The sequence below is a fragment of the Polyodon spathula genome, chromosome 17, assembly GCF_017654505.1.
Source record: "Polyodon spathula isolate WHYD16114869_AA chromosome 17, ASM1765450v1, whole genome shotgun sequence".
Lineage (NCBI taxonomy): Eukaryota > Metazoa > Chordata > Actinopteri > Acipenseriformes > Polyodontidae > Polyodon > Polyodon spathula.
Genome location: NC_054550.1, coordinates 25,201,320 through 25,222,436, shown reverse-complemented (window position 1 = coordinate 25,222,436; position 21,117 = coordinate 25,201,320). Strand labels below are relative to the sequence as shown.

Sequence of the window (21,117 nt, the reverse complement as noted above, 5' to 3'; positions counted from 1 at the left end):
TCCAACCAAGGTCTGGATTAAATCAAACTTAAGGCGGCGCCATAAACCTGTACTTATTTCAGGCTGAGGTCTTTAAATTTGAACCCAGGTGTTCAATCAAGTAATTAAGAACCTTGATGCAACCGTTTATTGCTTAGAAAGGACTAAATGTGGCAAAGGAGTACTACACCTCAGTCAGAGGAATGCATTTATTTAAAAGTTGGTCAATTGATTTAGAAGTTTTGCAAAATATATTTATAAATAAAATAATTAACCGCTACAATTTAAGTCTCATATTTTCAAACCTAGCACGACTTAATGACCGTTCCTTAAAAAGTTTCTGCTATCTACTATGTCCTCTTAAGTTTTAGCAGTAAGTGCAGTGGGTTGCAAGTCGAACACACCCATTCTTTTTTTTCACAACCCCTCGCTGCCTACAAAGTGACCTAGCCGCCGCACTTTCTGCACACTCCTTGGTAAAGTTGTGGGAATTCAATACTCTGTAACCGCCCATATAATTAGCCTACTGTAACAAATAGTATATTGGGTGCGTTCACAGACATCATTCTTAAAAGATCATTTGCTATTGGTCATATTGCGCACAGAATCTGCGCATAATGATCCCCGACAACGCACCATATGTCTCAGATTCTTACAACCAGCCCACACCTTGATAAGAAAGGAGGTGGCTGGGAACAGCCGCAGGCAGTTGATTGTCAATGCCCTCTTCCAATCTATTGAGGAGATCCCCAAGAAAACACCAATTAACTCAGAGCAAAGACGCGGGGCACTTTATTTCTGGGGAGGGGCTTTATAATGTGCAGTAGTTTGGCAGCAGAATAGACCTGCCATTGGTGAGAAACTTGCCTAGCAACCCCAATCGCAGTTCTACTGGGCGGGTCATAGCGTAGTTCAACGGGTTTGCGGTGCTGTTGTAGTGGTAGACATACGGTAACTAGTTGTAAGGAATTAGGGTAATAATTTTTTTATACTTTTGCATATTTTATTAAGCCCAAAAGGAGCCGATTTAATTGTAATTGCATTTTACGATTGATTAATTTATTGCCACCGTGTTGCTTAACGTGTTCCGAGCGATGGAGGGTTCCTCCGGTGAAGGCGACCTGTTTACAGTGAAACATGAGCTGAAGAATGGTAAGTTAAGAATTTATATTGTGTTTTGTCAGTGATTTATTAACTTCGCAGTGGTCCCTTACGTGCTCTGTTGTTGTTTTAAATCTGTCAAATCGCTGTAAAAATACAGCGACCAAAAATGGCAGTATTACTACCACTTAGTAGTACAAAAAGGGGCGTGATGTTAAGGAACATATTTTTAGTTTGCGTAGAAGATGGGTCTTGCACAACTTAAAAAAAAAAAATAAATCGTAATCGCGACAACCAGGAAAACGTAGTAATACAGGCACAGACAGTGCGGGGAAAAAAAAAAAAAAAAAAAAAAAAAAAAATTACAGTAGAGTTATTACTTCATATGCATCAGGCCTTTGTGGTTGTGAATAGAGTATTATTACTATGAAACAATGTTTTCATTTGCACTATGTTTTCGACTGCTACGACATGTCTGATTTTTGATGTCGAGGTTTGGAACTTTGTACTGTATTTATTGTGTAACTATTAGTAATGCAAATGGCACGGTCTGGCACTTGGAGCATTTCAGATAGCAATGCAGCCCCCCCCCCCCCCCCCCCCCATAAAAAAAACCAATGTGCTTGGAATGTCTGCATTTCCACATTCCAGCGGCATGTCTGTTTTACCTGGCGTAATGCTTTTTAAATTCAGGTCGGGTGTCATGAACCATAGTGCAGCTCGCGGGTGTTTTGTAATCTCATTTTGATGCAAATACTTTAGTATAAACTGATGCCTGTATTACTCGCAGATTGGACTGCGTTTTATTTAACAGCTGGTTTCACAGACCATGAGTAGCATTAATCTGGGTTTTAGGCAGCCCAAGACTAGTGATAAGCAGAGTCTCTGAAGCCAGCTATAATGTGTATGTTTAGTTCAGCGTGTCATCAGAACCCTTGTCTTTATAAAATGTATAGTATAGCTCATTACCGTATTGACATTTGCAGTTTGTTCTTAATTTTCCCAAAAGTCTGCAAATATTGGACTACTTTGTATGATTTTTTTCGTGTAATATTTGTTTTTTGGTATGATAAGTAGATTAAACTTGTTTCCCTACAATATTTATTTGCGTTTGTTTTTATATACCAAACAATACGTTGTGCTATTTTTGGGGCAATTTTCTGCTCCAGGAAGTGAAAGTTGTGGTTTTGAAGAGATGAACATTTTCATAAATACATTTCCAACCCTATATGTGCCTTAAGTTCGCAATAAAGGCTTTTAAATTATCTGGTAAGATCTTTTTTCCACACAGTAATATTTTTGTACGAATAATAAGCAGTCAGCTTTGTCAATATCAGACAAGTTTACCTGTTTGTCCGTTCAATTATTCCTTGCTTTATTTTTTCAGTGCAACACAACTTGGAACCTAGTTTTCACTTAAACGCTGCAGGAGAGTCAGTGATTGCTTTTAAGGGTGAAATCATTAAATCTGGAGGCATTTCGTGTTGGAAATTACAGTGGAACCCTCTGTATTAAGCTTACTTTGTAAACTAAGGAATATGTTTGGTTTTGATTAAATTAATACATAATCAAATATGAAATTTTTTCAAAAATAAGAAACATCACTTTTGCATATGGTACTTCCAAAAAAAAACTTGCTACTCTAATCACACAGACTTCCTGTCTAATGTATTAAAAAAAACGGAATAGATACCCACTGGATCAGAAAAAAGTAGGATTTGGCCTTTGTTTTGCTGCTGATAAATACATGATCTCAGTAGATGTACTGGCTTACCCTGTGTGGTCTTTTTTTTTTAAATACAGAAATACACATGCTCAGCTTAGGGTTTTATTTATATGCCATTTTTTATATAGTATTTTTGGCATCTGGTACAGTACATTAATTTTAGAATGAGGCAGGCTTTGTTTATCTGTGAAATTTTAGACTTGATGTAAACAAACCTTACAAAATGGTCTGAAACCTGAAATCCAAGATACTTAAATAAATAAATCTCTTAAATTTACCAAAAGTCACAAAGCAAGCAAAGCATTGCTTTCCATAACCTAAAATAAAATACAAACATGTTTCTTTCAACTAGAGAGAATTATAGAAGGACATTCATACCTGTCCAGCTCCATGGAAGATCACCCTGGCTTGGCTTTTTGGTAGTGAGGCCTGTCGGAAAGGTTAGAGAGTTTATCCAAAAAAATTCTCTCTGCACCTACTGGTGTGCAAGGGAGGATATTATTTATTTATTTATTTATTTTTATAGCTCTGATCTCCATGGACACTGTAGAATTGCTAGAACTAAAGGATTTCTTTCAACCTTTGCAAATGGAGGTTACTTGTACCTTTGGCAAACCTGTTATTACAGCAGGTAGCTTGATTTGAAGAATTGTTCACACATTTCATGGTTATGTTCAGATTTTATTTTATATCTATATTAATGTTTTATTTATATTTGTTTTGTTTTATTTATATTTATTATATTTATATTAATGTTCTTATTTTTCAATCTATATTTAATGTGCATTTATTATTTTTAATTACAAAAAACAAACAAAACCCAGTTATGTATTGACATTTGAGTTTAATTGTAGAGTGATACCGGAAATAAAATCTCTTCTTTCTGAAATGTGTTGAGTTTAAGGTTTTGGCAGTTGTGATCTTCTATAATAATAATAATAATAATAATAATAAATAATAATAATAATAATAATAAATTAAACGCTGGAAGTAGGCTAATGGTTGGGGGCTGCTAATGCGGATAGAACACAGCCATTCACCTTCCTACTAAACTGTTTTTGTCCTTGTTTGAGCTTTCTACCTGCACAAAACTGCAAAATAAGGGCTATTGTGTTTTTGACAAAGAACCCAAGTTTACTAAACTTACTGTATGTTGGACCAGGGAAAACACTACTGAAAAAACACTTAACTGCAATTCTAAAACAATAAGAAATACAAGCCTATAAATTCCCCTAAATAAGTCTTAGTTGTCTATTTCTGGTTTAAAAACTTTATTGGGTGTGTTTCCCCTTTCTGAAAATAAACAAAATGACCGATTTTTGAAGAATTTGAGAATGTAGCCCAATGGTTTTAACTTTTTCTGCTGTACCTCTCAAACCACATGTATATCTTTCCACAATTTTTCTAAAGACCCCCCAACACACACTGTAGACTACGCCCCCGTCTCCCAGCTAACATCTTGTTAAACACTTTACGTTGTTTTCAGTGTGCTTTCAGAAATGGTAGGCAGAAATACCATTTTAACTGGAAGATCTAATCACCCTTTAGCCCAAAGAGGCCATGACCCTACTGAGCTTCCAGCATTCTCCGTGTATTCAATTTAAGCATGTTCCCTCAGCTGCAGTAACAAGTTCATTTATTCTATATTTTTCAGAGCTCTGTGGAGGATCATGTCAATCTTAGAAAGTTTTAATGTTTTTACACAATTCCATTTGCTAGAACTCCTTAGTGTTAATGTGTATTGTAAAAACATTTCAATCAAGCATACTGTATATTCTCATGTATTGTGGTCAGTGGGGGAAAAAGGATTATTGTAAGTATTTGGAATGCTCTACATTCTGTATGGGATTCATACACATTATTTCTTGCAACTGTTCAAAATGATCCCAAATTACTGAATTACTTTGTCATACATTACTATGACTTTCAACACTGGAAATGTTACTGTACATTTGTTCATTCAAGTTTATGTCAATTAATGATCTTGTGTTGGAAAGCCTTTGAATTATAAAGCCTGTCTATCTCATCCTTTGCGTGGGGAGGAATAAAAAAGATAACAAATGTACATTTTTGCAAGACCTGTTCTCAACATGTAGTGTGGGTTGTTAGAGCTCTTTTACACAGCCTTTTCTCCAGCACATGTAGCTAATGTATCATCAACCATAAATTGAGGGGACCTCGCCCCAGAATTTGGTCCACTTGAGCTTCAATGACTCATTTTTAAACTGTGTACAGTCAGAAAACTATATTATTAATTCACTCCCAAATCTGGGGTGTACCTGCTTGTATTAAAGTGTATGGCTTCCCCGCTGTTTTTTGTTTGGGACTACTGCTTGCTGCACAATGCTATCTGCCCAAAGCAGCCCATTATTTGGATGTTCTGTGCTGAATCAAGTGACTCAGGTTCCCAAAATATCTGTTAGCCTGTTAACATTATTGACTGAGGGCTTATAAAATCTGTAAGCAGTATGAATGAAGTTGGATCTCAGTTTGTTCTGTAAAGCTTTTCCCCATTCATCATTCTCAAGTACTTTCCTTAACCCAAGGGCGAAGCAGGCTGATCCAGGGTGTTGCATAACCTTAATCTTTTACATACTCTGCGTTCAAATTGTGATTCTAAATATTGACCAGTAGTAATCAAGTTAAACTTGCTTCTGTACGGGATTGGCTCACCAAACAGGGTTTTTAAGCACAGACAACATCCAGTGGACTGTCTATCCCTTAGTCTTTGTTAATGCAATGATTCCCTGCATGTTGGTTGTTGACACGCCACAGAGACGCACAGTTTTAATAAATAACAACGTGCCCGATGCTAGGGTGCCAACAACTGTAATCCTTGCGCCAGATTTAATAAAGAAAAGAAAACAAAGCTAATAAAATAAGTAGAATAATAAATAAGTTTGCCACTAGTGCTAGCCCCACAAAAAGACGCCCCACTCCAGGAACCCCCTACACTACGAAACCCTCTCTACTGGTTGGGATCCACATCCCGTAAACTAATCTACTGTTGTTGCTCCCGGCGACTCTAGGTCTTTCTGACAGCTGTGGCTGGGCAGCGCCTTCTGGTTTTGTAGTAGTTCCCATGCAGAGTGGACGCTGTCCTCTTCGATGTAACTTTCCTGCGCCCGTCTGTGTAGCCGTGGCCATGCAGTATCCTCAAGTTTTTGAGCTGTGTGTAGGCTCCCCGGGCACGCTCCCTAGCCAGTCTGGATCTCCTGATCAGCTCAGGGCCATGCGAGCCCACATGCTCAATTAGTTGCTTAGCAACGGGTCTCCTGTTACGCAGCCCAGCAGCACACATCTGCGCAAGAATCAGCGACAGGGTCCTCCCTGTCACAAATGGCTATATTTGGCCAATCTAGTGTCGCTTCAACATGTCCACCTACAAAGACTGCATAGATAGAAGAGCCACTATTTTGTACATTCTTATTTCTAAAAGAACTACAGTATTATAGCAGGGCATGAAAACCTTGAACAGCACCTTTTAATGGTGGGGAGTGGGATACCTTAACCTTTCCTGGTTTTAGGCAGAAATCAATGTGACATTTAAAAAAAAAAAAAAAAAATCATATTAAGAGGAGAGAGTATTCCTGGATCCCTAAAATGATAATTCAGTGGCACAGCATACGTCTTTTTCACGTGACCAAGTAAAACATAATGTGGGCGCATGTGTACAGTACCTGCTGTAAGGGCTATGTGTACGACTCACATTAAAGATTATATGTGTTAAGAATCCTTTTGGAACGGACAGCTGACTCTGGTTCAGTTGCTTACATGCTGTAATATGATAGTCTCTTGAGGGGCAGAATGGATACATGCTATTCTCCAAGCTGTTGCTAGTTTTCCCATTTGAAGTTAGTGCCAAAAAAAACAACTGCAGGAGTATTTGGTTATCATGAGTAATTGCCCTTCATCTAAAATTGGAGGACAGTGGGGTATACTAAAATGAATGATAGATAACAGAATGCATATTAATAACCATGGAGTAAACGAAAGAAAGCTTTTTTTTTATTGTTTATTTTAGTAATCAGTGTTGCTTTATTGGGATGCCTCGGGAGAAGTAAAAATATCCCGAATTAGCGGCTGTCCCAATTAAACGAGAGGCATTTGAGATGACTTTAGTCAAATGAAAAGAAAAACTTTCTACATGAAATAAAAAAGGTCGCGCCTTATTAAGGTGAGGCACCTGCCAACTTTCTTTACAACAGCAGCCTGAGACTCCAGCTCCTTCAAGAGTTCAACGTGGTTTATGCAATTTATGCAAGTCACTGCGTAATCAGATACTCGCTGCACTGTGTGAACCGGTCTTCCTCTGAAAAGCGATCTGCGTTCATCATTTGAAAATACTCCAATTGAAAAATATTCCAATTAAGCGAAGTGACGTCCCAATTAAACGACATAAATAGCATTGAGAAGAACCATCTCCCAGAGTTCTATCCCATTTAAGCAGAAATCCCATTTATCAATATCACAATTAGGCACAACTGACTCTAGCTTGTTTTTCAAGGAATTAATTTAGGGGTATTATAAATGCATTAGGACAAGCTCTAACAACCTTATGCCTATTAGTAAAATTGACACTGTACTTCTGTGCCTAGAGTGTGTTTTGGGGGCATACAAAAATTTTGTCTGCATAATCTAAGAGCGTTAATAACAATTGATTTCTTGCATGACTTCTGAAGCACACCCCAATTTTGCATTTATTTGGTGATTACAACAATATGTTTACATAATTGGTAATCAATCCAGATGCCGAGATATTTATATACATCCACAACAAAAGCTAGTTTACAGATGTTTTGTTTGTTTTAAATGTTCAGATTTTGTTTTTGTTTAAATGCCCACAGATGTTGATAAGAGATTCATGATTAATTGTTTTTTTCTTTACATTAATTTAGCATCAATGAGTCAAACACATTTGAATATTTTATTAAAAACAAATGAATTATGAGTTGTGCTATTTATTTGAAATGCACAATTTGAAATGTGTGTGTAATTAGGACACTCAAGTACTGAGTCACATTACAGAATATTCATTACTCTCTATTAGTGTTCTACTAGGAAATATGGCCCTGTCCTCCCCCATGGCTTTTGATTGACTGATCTTGTTTGATGTAGCTCATCGCCATAATTGTATAAATGCCTTTTTTCTGAAGAGCCTCTGAATGCATGTTCAGTATTATAGCTTAAAATACTGTATTCAGGCACGGCAATTACATTGATGAAAGCAAAAAGTAAGTGTTGATCTCTTGTATAAACCTAAAGTGCATCTGCAGTTTAAAACAGCTCCCCCTGAGCTGTTATGCAATGTGAGGTAATGTGTCCAAATTACTTAATTGTAAAAAACGGACCAATTTAGCCAACCTCGCCTCCTTTAAGATCAACCGCTGGTTTTACAGATCCCAGGTAGCACTAGTCTTGGACTTCCTTACCTAAAATAACATGGGTAGCCCAAGATTGCTGTTAACCAGGGTCTATTAAACCAGCTGAAAGTGTCTAGACTACATAATACTCTGCTGGAATTTACCTGCAATTATGGCGTACATATTTTATACAGGAATGTATGTCGCAAAACAAGAATATTTAACATATTTTAATGTGGCCTTTGCAATAAAGGCTTGATATGCAGTAGTAATGTCCTTGAATGTAAATTAAAAAAAATAGTACAAAGATTTATGTATTTATTTATTTATTTGTTTTATTTTTTTACCAAAATTTCCAAGTTTCATTTGAATTTTGTAAATGTGGTTTCGTGGCCGTGTCGGCTATGCTCTGTATTATATGTGTGACAGATAAAGTGCTCCCTATTGTTATTGTGGGTTGGATTGAGAAGTGGGAATTAGCCAGATACCAATTTTCAGGTAGTGTGTTATTGCCTGACAGTAATCAACAATCCTCGTATGAGAACAGAGATACTTTATAAAGTAGTAGCTTTTTTTATTTGTAATGTGGAAAGCCTACAAAATTGCTTGTTTGCATGATACCCGGACAGGCTCTCTCTCTCTCTCTCTCTCTCTCTCTCTCTCTCTCTCATATATATAATTACACATACACCTGCTAAATGACTAATTAGTAGTAATAAGTATAATAATAATATATATTCCCAAGTTCTGTTTGTTTATCCAGGATAAGAAGACAATTGAGATCAGAACTCTTATTGACTAGACCACAACAGACACAAGGACAGCTTGCAGTTGATTGCTCCAGGCACAGAAGGTGGTTTCATACATACAATGTACTCCACTGTATCCCCATCACCAAGAATATGCACCCCTCCTTAGCGCCCTCACCTTCTCTGCTCGGGACTCGTAACGTCTTCAGTCTCGGTCAATTAACATGGTAGAGCCTTCGTTGACGGGCACTATCGCTTAGATAATAAACACAATAATGCCTCAGCAAACGTCACAATGTCTTTCTTCTGTTTTAAATTGAGCTTTTTATGCTAGTTTTTAAACTTCACATGAAAAAATCACATGACCCATTGCCGGATTGCAGTCGGGTTTTAGACAGAAGATCTAAAATCAGAAGACAAAAAATCACGTCGGATTCCAGAATAGAATATACATGACAATTTTAGAAAAGCAAACTATGAAGGTATGAAACAGAGACTAACAGAAGTAGACTGGAGTAAAATAGAGAAAACACCCACAAGAAGGATGGTTGTTCTTCAAAAATGTAGTACTAGAGGCGCAAAACAATTACATCCCTAAAGTAGACAAATCTAAATGTAAAACTAAATTGCCAAAATGGTTTAATAGATCAATTAAAAAAAAATATTCAGCAAAAAAAGGCACTTTACAGAGCATTAAAAAAGGACCAAAAAGAAAGTACGCAGAAAGAGTACACAGAACTGCAAACGCAAGTCAAAAAGGAAGTTAGAAAGGCCAAGAGAGAAATAGAAATGAACATTGCTAAGGGAGCTAAAACCAATTCAAAATGTTTTTCCAATATTACAACAGCAAGCGAACATTCAAAGAGGAGATTAAATGTTTAAGAGATACAAATGGCAAAATCGTAGATGAAGAAAAAAAAATAGCAAATATATTAAATGATTACTTTTCACAAGTTTTTACAAAGGAAGATACTGACAACATGCCCCACATGTCATCCAGTTCCTATCCAGTTTTAAATAACTTTAGCATAACTGAGGCAGAAGTGTTAAAGGGACTAGGAGCTCTTAAAATAAACAAATCCCCTGGGCCGGATGAGATCCTCCCAGTAGTACTCAAAGAAATGAAAGAAGTAATTTACAAACCGCTAACCAAGATCATGCAGCAGTCTCTTGACACAGGGGTGGTACCGACAGACTGGAAAATTGCAAACGTAATACTGATCCACAAAAAGGGAAACAAAACTGAACCAGGTAACTACAGACCAGTAAGCCTGACTTCTATTATATGCAAACTTATGGAAACTATAATAAGATCCAAAATGGAAAATTACCTATATGGTAACAGGGTCCTGGGAGACAGTCAACATGGTTTTAGGAAAGGGAGATCGTGTCTAACTAACTTGCTTGATTTTTTTGAGGATGCAACATCGATAATGGATAATTGCAAAGCATATGACATGGTTTATTTAGATTTCCAGAAAGCTTTTGACAAAGTCCCGCACAAAAGATTAATTCTCAAACTGAATGCAGTTGGGATTCAAGGAAACACATGTACATGGATTAGGGAGTGGTTAACATGTAGAAAACAGAAAGTACTGATTAGAGGAAAAACCTCAGAATGGAGTGTGGTAACCAGTGGTGTACCACAGGGATCAGTATTAGGTCCTCTGCTATTCCTAATCTACATTAATGATTTAGATTCTGGAATAGTAAGCAAACTTGTTAAATTTGCAGACGACACAAAAGTAGGAGGAGTGGCAAACACTGTTGCAGCAGCAAAGGTCATTCAAAATGATCTAGACAAGATTCAGAACTGGGCAGACACATGGCAAATGACATTTAATAGAGAAAAGTGTAAGGTACTGCATGCAGGAAATAAAAATGTACATTATAACTATCATATGGGAGATACTGAAATTGGAGAAGGAATCTATGAAAAAGACCTAGGAGTTTTTGTTGACTCAGAAATGCCTTCATCTAGACAATGTGGGGAAGCTATAAAAAAGGCTAACAAGATGCTCTGATACATTGTGAAAAGTGTTGAATTTAAATCAAGGGAAGTAATGTTAAAACTGTACAATGCACTAGTAAGACCTCATCTTGAATATTGTGTGCAGTTCTGGTCACCTCGCTATAAAAAAGATATTGCTGCTCTAGAAAGAGTGCAAAGAAGATCGACCAGAATTATTCCGGGCTTAAAAGGCATGTCATATGCAGACAGGCTAAAAGAATTGAATCTGTTCAGTCTTGAACAAAGAAGACTACATGGCGACCTAATTCAAGCATTCAGAATTCTAAAAGGTATTGACAGTGTCCACCCAAGGGACTTTTTCAGCCTGAAAAAAGAAACAAGGACCAGGGGTCACAAATGGAGATTAGACAAAGGGGCATTCAGAACAGAAAATAGGAGGCACTTTTTTACACAGAGAATTGTGAGGGTCTGGAATCAACTCCCCAGTAATGTTGTTGAAGCTGACACCCTGGGATCCTTCAAGAAGCTGCTTGATGAAATTTTGGGATCAATAAGCTACTAACAACCAAACGAGCAAGATGGGCCGAATGGCCTCCTCTCGTTTGTAAACTTTCTTGTGTTCTTATGTTCTTATGACAGAACTATACAGAATGCTGGATTAGACAGGTTTTTACTGTAATACTAATGAAAGGAAGATGTGAACACATGTTTGCAAGTTACTATGGTATGCTACAGGCAGAAGCTACTTGCTGTAATTTCTTTTCTGTTCTTCACTTTAATGAATATGTGTCTAATTTGTGGCTTTGATTGTTCTTGCTGACACAGCAAGTTCTTAGCTTTATTGTTCATTTAGTTCAGTTTTATAGGAATGTTAATGGAGGTTTTAAAATCTTTCCTATTAAACACTGCCCTGATTTTCTTTGTTTTTTAATTACATTTTTGGCTTGAAGTACAAAATGAAGTTCCTGCCCCTTTCATTTAGCTCGTTTCATGTGATGTTATTACTTTAAACTCGCTCAAACGGTCTAGCTGAAAACATACCATGTGACCCACCTTTTGAAGTAATTAATGAATGGCCCCCCACCCCTTACTCCCCCTCTCCCTTCCCCCCCCCTTACTCCCCCCCCTCTCCTTCTCACTTTCCAACCGTTACACCGTATAAGACCACTACCCCTATGACACCGTAGCGTCATGTAATGCAGGTACAGACACAGACGTTGGGTTGGAAGGACATCGTGGCCACTACGGGGAAAGCGGGTCCAGTTGACGTTCGACAAGGGACCACAGCAACGACACGATCACAGTTATCCCTACATCAAACTAGAGTTACAGAGAATAGAGTCCTTAGTCTCCTCTATTTGTAGAAAAAAAAACACACGTGTAAACCCTATATTATATAATATATATGAAAGAAATGATAGATATTAATCATACACTGTTCCACATCACGATTTGAATATATACATCTCTTATACTAAACTCTCTACCCACTGCATTCTTTCGTAGCTACCCTTCAACCCAGGGGCTCAAAGTCCACCGCACATCTAACAGGTTCACTGCACGATTGTACCTGCCTCTCTTTATTCGCCTGGATTTTTCAAGGGACTAAACGTTTGAGTTATCTGCATTTGTGCTGCCTTAAGCGCGATGGACAGACAGACTGACAGACGTGGCGCAGCGCGCTGGGCATTTTCACAGTGCGATACCGCTAGTCTGCACCTGGACACAGACTGACTTTTCTTGCAGTAGGCCAATAGAAAGATTGAATGGTACCATTGAGTTGTCAGTACCACACCGTAATATTCTACTTCAATATTGCATTTACATTATGGCTAAACGTTTTGCATCGCCACCTAGAATATGAGGATACAAAGATTAATTAAAAACAAATTAAAAAACAACAACATTTTAACATAAATTTGATATTTTATTTAATATCGTATAATCTAAGAAACTACAAAATGGCATCTCCAAAAGTCTACCGGAAACTGCAGTATTAGTATAGTATTTTATGGTAGATTTTTAAGTGTCACTTTTTTCAATTTTTGGATAACTACAAAGTGATATGTATAATTTCAATATGTTAGCGTAACATTCATTCTGCAGAGTGTGATGCAAAACTTTGGTTTGTTTTTCAAAGTTGTTTTTCTGTGATCTGTATGAAATGAGCGATCAGCTTAGCAAAGAAACATAAAATATGTTTCTGACAGCAAGTAGCCTACTACTAAGTGTTAAAAAAAAATATATATATCCTTCTACAAACAGTTATTTAGTAAAATAGTAGTGAACTACAGAAATGATAATAAAAAAGGCAAAATGTGGTAGCAGTATCAAATTGGCTACAGGAAGGATGCTTATCAGGGGCAATGTATAAAATACTGACTTGCCTGTTAGTATGGGAGAGATCAAACACTTCAGGGTGCTTGGACACCTGTAGACAACAGTTTCATTCGTGATTTTTCCTGGCAAGCACGTGTTGTCAGCACTTGGATGTGATTGTTTAATTCACCGACGGCACCACGCGGAAGCCAGAAAAACTTGCTCTGGATTTGATTTGAGTGGTACCATTCGGCATCAACGTGAGGTACTAGAGGTCTTGTCCTGTGCTGATCTGTCCAGCACCATATGAAAGCAGTGGCAGCAATACAGACGACAAAATACCTTGTGTGCCGCGCTGCGTCTCTCTGTCCCTGACTTTATTTAGAGACCATTTGGTCTCTATTTGTTTCTAAATTTGCAAATGTAATTAATACTTGTTAAATTACATACATCAAAATTGTGATTATTATTATTTTTTTTTTTATTTGTTTTTACTGGATGTGCCACTCGGGAGCCCAAAATTGTGTTTGTTTTTTTTTTTTTTTTTTTTTTAATTTAGTCGTTGCCAATTATTTTATTTTCTCCCAATTTGAAATGGCCAATTATTATTTGGGCTCAGCTTACCGCTACCACCCCTGCGCTGACTCGGGAGCAGCGAAGATGAACGCACGCTGTCCTCCGAAGCTTGTGCCGTCAGGAGCTATGGCGTAGGAGGACAACGCAGCTAGCCCGCAGGCGCCCGGCCAGACTACAGGGGTTGCTGGTGCGCGGTGAGCTGAGGAAACCCTGGCTGACCTAGGCCAACTTAACACCACCCCCGCAATCCAAACGCTTATACTGTACATGAATGGTATTCTTTTGTAAATGGCTTGATTTGCATATTGCATTAAATCAGTCTTTTAAATGTGTTTTGCAGTAGGCTACTTTTTTCTGTTTTTTGTTTTGCACTAAGTGCCTATGTTCTGGAAATTTGTGGGCACCGTGGCAAAACTACTTTGAAGTCAAGATGCATGCTGTAAACAAAGCTTCAGAAGAATACAATTTGTCAGTGGTTTGGCAAGTTCATCACAGAAAGCATATTTGGCATCATATTTAATTTATTAAAATGGATGTTTGTTGTTGAGCTTCTTATATAATTATCGCATTCGTGTTACTGAACCATCAACAGTAAACAGCCCTGGTCAGGTTCTCAATTAAGGGATATTTATTTGCTATATGCCCTCATTTTACACTTTTTAATTTTAGTTTTTTTCAGAAACATAAGAAAACATAATAGGGTATTTAACAGGAAATGTAGATGATAAATGCCTTTAGGGTTTTAAACAATTAAAATTATCATATTTCTTCTCTTATTATCAACATCAATCAAAGACACGATAATTACTCATTACGGTGAGTAATGTAAATTGAGCTCTGTTAATTTGCCTTTGCGTGGCTTTGATATTGGTAGAAAATCTTGAAGAATCCCAACTGCTGGGATTGAAGATTCCTCATTCACATAAGTGTGACCTTTCAACCCTGCTGGAGCTGGAAAGGTCACATGACTGATCAGACCCATCACTTTGGATTCTTCAGACCAACTCAAAGCCAAGGCAGATTTAGAGAAAACAATATACAATAACTAGGGTCCTGCTTAATTTCCTGAAATTGTGAAATTTGTGAATCCTGGAATATTAGGCTTATAATGCAATGTCTAGCAGTGCACCAATGCTGCGTTGCAAAACACAGAATTTCTGCATGTTACAAAAATCTCAGGACTTGATTTTTATTTCATGGCATGCACAATCAGCTACTGGAATTTGCAGTGTAGCAAAACGGTAGTGAAGTGTTGTATCCATGTTTTAATCGCAGCGCTGAGAGTCGTGAAGCTCAGTGTGGTATATCTTTGAGGCATTCACAAGTGCAAATATACTGCTGGAGAAACTGGATGGCCCAATGTTAAGGGAGTATATACAGAAGAAATTTTTAAACGCACATGCTCTTCCTTGTGTTGACTTTGCTAAGATTACTTACCCAAAGTGTTTGAAGTGCATAGGAACGAGCTGAAAGAACATATGAAAAAAGCTGATTCTGTTTGCATTTTTTTTGATGAGTCAACAGATGACAAAGCTAACTGTGTTGTATTTCGTTGCTGTACCCCAAATGGCTGGTTCGGAAAAGCTTGCCCCATTTCTTTTGGACACTGCTGTACTTGAGCTGGTCCTGATCAAGTGCCTGTGTGTCCAGAACCAGTGGTGATGCAATGAAATTCGTGGTTTCAATCAGTTATATACCATGCTGAGCATTAATGTGTACAGTGAGTTCACTGAAAGTAAAATGAAGATTTCACCGCATACATAAGTACTGGACACTTTGATCTCGCTTTTTAGCGGCATGTACTTGGCACTTGACATTGGGTTCATTGCTTGGAATGCCAAACCACTACAAGGAGCTTTCAAGAAAACAGAAAACAAACTTATGGAATACTATTGCGATGGTGCAGAGAATGTTAGGGGACCAGCTTGACCGGGACCAAGGTTCACTTATCCCGGTTTGGCATTTATGAAGGCAGTTTAGGTACTAGATGTGAAACATGTGAATAATGTCAGAAAAGGTGCTAACCTCTGGATGCGATCTAAAAATTAAGTCTAAAGTGAAAGAACTGTTAGAAATAAAGGACTTAAAACTAGACCAGTTCATTTTGATTATGAACTATTGGTATCTTTCAAACTGCTTGCATGTTATCAACTTGGTATTGTCAATTTTTTTTGGAGAGAGGTTGCCTGAAACACACACAGAAATATCTTCTTGACTCATGCAGCATCTAACCAGTAAACTGTACAACATAATCCTATCCAAGAATAGTCTAAACTGGAACACTTTTTTTTTTTTTTTTTTTTTTTAAAGCCGCTTGCCAGAGGTTCTGAGAAATTGGACTGACCTTAAAACATTGGAAAAGTAGATGCCTAAGGCATTGAGGAAATAAACTACTATATTGTGTTTTGCTATAAGCCTTTAGCAATAGTGTGGGATTACATTGGATCATAATTTGGATCCTAAAATTTGAAGGTTTGTTTGGACACTGAGGGGTGTTCTTCAGACTAAGAGTTCTAAGTCAGGTCCTCAGTCCTGTACAGTTTTGAAAGAACTACATACTTTAGCAAACATGAATTTTCATATTGGAACATAATATGTGGTACTACGATAGGTTAAAGAAAGGTACCTGTCTCCATTCCTTAATTTAAGCAATAACCTTAGCAGTGTCTTCTGGGTCAAAGATGTTACTGGCTGAAACAGAAACAGTGAAAATGGGAAGCAGCTGGTTGGTTAATATCAGGAAAGAAGCTGTTGAAGGGATGGGGGCAATTTGACCCTCCAGGTGTCCAAAGAAGTGCAACACCCTTCACCCAGTGTAGTACCAGATATCAGAAATACATGTTTACAAAAATGTGTTTCTTTCAGAACTACACCTTTCTGACCTTTTAACAAATAGATTTGCAATGAAATGATTTTGTTTTCTCCAACCTCTTTAACACTGGTATCCTTTGCCATTTGTAACAACAGTCAGGCTTAACCATGCAAATAAATTGCACTCAGTACAGCAGTCATTTTGTGGTAATTAAAACCAAATGTCATAGCTGTCAGTTTTTGTGCTGGTGATGCCTGGCCTATTAACCCAGTTGGTTGAAAGCCTTGTCTGGTAAGAACACACTACTGGACTAGGTCATAACTCTCTTAACCTGCGCAATTCTTTGAGGACTGTACACTTAAAACCATCTTTTCCAGTGTGGGTTGAAAGCCAGAGTGTTAAATAATTAAAGAAAGGTCTTATTAGAAATCAAGCTGAGCAGCAATTTAAGGTAACCTAATCTCTTTGATAAAGTACTAATGAGCATCCGTAGCTTAAGGGAGGAAGAGGGAACCCACTTCCTATGCTTCAGTGGTTTAATTTGCAGTTATAGAAGCAGTATTGTTGTGTGAGCTCATATTTAATTTAGGGGCACCTTGATTTGTCTGTCTCCATTTGTGATCCAACACCTTGTCTGTCCACCTGCCTTTGGAAATCAATGGCACAGTTTTCAAAATGCTTGCTTATTTTCTACAGTGACTTGCATACATCTACTGACTAGCAGGACTAGGACATGTGGATATGACCAGAACCTTACAAGTAAATGTAACACTGGTATGTTTTTTAAATACACTACATCTGACTTTACTTCTGTGATGCTAGAATTTCAGGTTATATGTTAAAATATACTAGATCGGACTGTTTATCAGAGGGTTTTGAAATTACCGGAGACATACGCCAGGAAAGATACGCCAGTGTGTAATTGGTACGTTTGGAATTGTAATGGAAATAATAAATTATTGTATGCATAATAAAAAAATTCACACATAAAAAGTTGCATGTCTTATAGCTATAAGTAATTCTATTACTATAGCTGCTGTGTTCTTCCATTCAGTATGTATGTTTCTCATATGCAGTGTTACAACAAAAATGTAATTTAAAAAAAAAAAGTATCTTCTGTCATACTAGGCTAAAAAAAACCTCATTTTGCATGCCCTACTTGAATGTAGTCAGTTATATTGGCACTTGATGTTGACAGGAAAGACCGCATTGAAGGGGTGAATTGAAGTCTCCAGGTGAAATCAAAGTTTATTTATATACTGGCCGCCTTGCAAGTGTATCTCAAAGCGCTTTACCAGACAAAAATAGTGAAATGACGTGCAAGTATAACAGACTACCTGGAAGTAAGGCATGGAAACTTTAGTGTGTGTGTATTTAAAATAATGGTAGTACAGTATTTCATGTTAGATTTCTAAATGTCAAATTTTTCACTTTGTCAGTTCTTCGTTAAGTACATTCAGTATATTAATGTAACATTATTCAGCAGGCTTCATTCAGCTTTATGAAGCAACATTTGTTAGTTCTGTAGGATGATGCAAACACTTTTGGCCATAGCTGTACTGTCTGCAGTCTGCTGCCAAAGTCTGCCCCCCACCCCCCCCATTCCTCACAAATGCAAACAGGCAAATCTGAGTTTCAGTGGCATGGCTTCATTCTCTGGCTGTTCTGGCTCAGTCAGTACTGCTCACCTCAAGCACAATTCAGGCACCACTTATTCTGGTTTGGCTGCCGTTTTAAAAGTACAATTAATCTCTGACAAAAACGTTTATTTTGTAATTGTATTTCTTTAATGATTGTTGTTTTAGACAGCGATTTTTGAATATTTGAATTTTTTAACTAGATTTTGAATAGGGATCCCAACTGAAAACTGAGGACTAAGCAGGGCTTTGAGCGTTAACGTTTAAAACTTCACGCATCACGCGGCTCGTCACAACAGTGATGGACCACTTTGTGTTATTCTGTACATACTACATGAGAGATTTCTGCAGGCCCCCGTGCAACCTCTGCATACCCCAGGGGTCCACAGATCCCATATTACGGACTAGCTGTGTTTTTTATGCTTTACTTTTTGGTAGTTTTGCACTTCCTTAGTCCTTTCTCCTTTTATCTCAAAAATCCTGTCGTGAGGTGAAACAGCTTTAAACAATAACAGACCACCTGAAAACGAGGCCTGAAACTCAAAAGCTTTCTTAACCAAAACGATAACCAGATCTAAATCCGTTAAGGTGAAAATACACATTTGTTATAAAATGTGCTTCCTTCAAAACTGCACATACTGTGTGAGATCTAAAGTCCACAGCTAATGGAAGTTATCATGAGTTAGTTAGTAAGTAGCGAGCGTGAGTGAGGTTCTCCACTGTCAAGATGCACTTGTATTGAGATCAGCAGGTAAATCTTGACACCTGCATCATCTCTCCATGTTGTTGGTGCATCCCAGCTCTCGCAGCTACTTTTAAAAGCTGGAAGATCTGCACAGCCAGCTAGCATATCATGCATCTGGCTGTTTCTAATGGTGGGCTGCACAGAACTGCACAGTTCTGCAAGAATCTGGGTGACTAAAACGCTAGCAGAGTTAAAAAGGTCCCTTTGTCACATGACTGGAATGGAACAAGGAGGTCTGTTTTAATGTAGTCATTGTAGCCTTGTAAATCTCTTCAGTGCATTAAACCATCAATATATATCGTCTGGTCAAAGAACTCTCCGTCTTTCGGTCTTAACAATGCCTCGCTCATTTCACTGTAACGCGCAATCCCCAGTAAGAGTTTTCCCTTCAATAGGCATTGCCTTCTGCAAAGACTTGCTGGTGCTGCTGCCAGGGCAGGTAAGATTGTTGGGTTACTTCTCATCTGCACAATTGTAGATGTAACCCATTGAGAGAAAGGCATTATTGTAAAAGCCTCACGTAAGCAGCTTACCAGTGTGTTTTTATCCCTCCTAATGTTAGTGTAGATTGTCAGTGCTTACTGGGTCAGAGAATTGCTGCAGCCGATCATGAAAAATGAGTTGCGGCTTTATTTACAAAATGGTAACTGCAGTTATTTTCTATAGCCAGTGATTTTATGCATTGGCGTTTGAACAGTATGAGGTGCAGGCGTTCATTTGTTCTTGTAAATTGTAGCTCTGAACAGTGCAAGTGTGATTTAGGGGAGCCGTTGACTCTTTTTAATCAGTTTATTTTTTTTTTAACAGTCTTATTTTACTTTGCAGCTAACTTGACCGGGCATGCTGAAAAAGTAGGAATTGAGAATTTTGAATTGCTCAAGGTTCTTGGGACAGGAGGTGAGTACTCCTACATTTTAACAGTGTGATTTTTTTTATTTTTTTTTGTTTATATTGAAAGTGTAATTTAGGTGCCGGGGTAGGACACAAATATATATGTTGCTTGGATATCAGCATTTCATATTATTGTTTGATTTTTGATATGCACAAATGCTTAAAACACCTTGCAGACATTTCATGTAGAATCAGTGCTAGCTTCCCACTGTGCCCTATGGAGGGACGTGTTTGCCAGCACAGTAATCCTGCCAGTGCTTTGTTGTGTGCAATCTTTTAAAGATACTGCAGCTGAAATCGTTAGGGAAACTTTTATTTAAATAAGCAATCAACGTCACGTGTGGCAAGTACAGTAGTAGCATTGAGAGGTGCATATGCCAGATCATATAAACTATGAACTCATGTGGTTGCTTCTCTTTGAAATTTGTCCCAAAGGCATTTTCATCTTTTAAAGAGGCTCAGCTATTTTGTTGTTAACTGTTAATTCATCTTTCAGATACTCATTTTCATAAAATGTATCTTTGGAATTGTATGGCATGTTCCCACAAGAGAATACACTCTATTCTGTTTCACAGATTTGCTTCAAAAGCAATACTGCCAGCTGGAACCATACAAACGTGTATCCGTACTGGTTCCAATTTTTTTTTTTCTTTGTTGAAAACACATTGTTCTTGTATTCTGTGACCTGGAGGTCAAATGTTTCCCACAATCCATGTGTATGACCTAGTTTCCTGTGTGCCAGTAACCTCTATAATATTTGTTTATAAAACACAGTCTGGTGGATTAACAGAAAGTATTCTTTTAGTCCTCTGTGTCACGTGGCTGCAGAAGATGATAAAGTGTGTATTGATACGATGGGTACAATTTGTAATACATGTAAATGTATTTCAGTGTCATGTATTTGTTTCAACCATGTCTTTAATTGTTCTTACATACAGAAAGTCATACATTTTCAGCCCACTAAAGTAGACCCGTCATGGTCCACAAATCCAACACTACACGGTGTTCCCTAATAAACTGAAGCAAGCATATTGAGAGTCTTTACTGTACAACATACTGGCTCTACAATTATCTGGCATGGTTTCGAAATTCAACCAATTTTAGTGTGTTCCTATAAATAGCTCCCTTCATTGAGCATTGTGTTCTGGAAGAATAAAAACCTGCATTTCTTTTGAGGTATGCATGGAGGCTGGTCAAAACAAGTACACCTTTCTTTTGCAAATTCCTGATGTGAAAACTAAAGACCA

At 37.7% G+C, this 21,117-nt stretch overlaps 1 protein-coding gene across 1 annotated transcript in view; it reads left to right on the top strand.

Annotated features, from left to right (window-relative positions):
- Positions 1–843: 843 nt before the first annotated feature.
- The window catches only part of LOC121330294 (ribosomal protein S6 kinase alpha-5-like), a 44,545-nt gene continuing 24,271 nt past the window's right edge, over positions 844–21,117 (top strand). The window contains 2 exon segments of the mRNA XM_041276701.1: positions 844–1,131; positions 19,805–19,876. Of these exon segments, the coding sequence (XP_041132635.1) occupies positions 1,074–1,131; positions 19,805–19,876 (130 nt within the window). The 5' untranslated portion in view covers positions 844–1,073.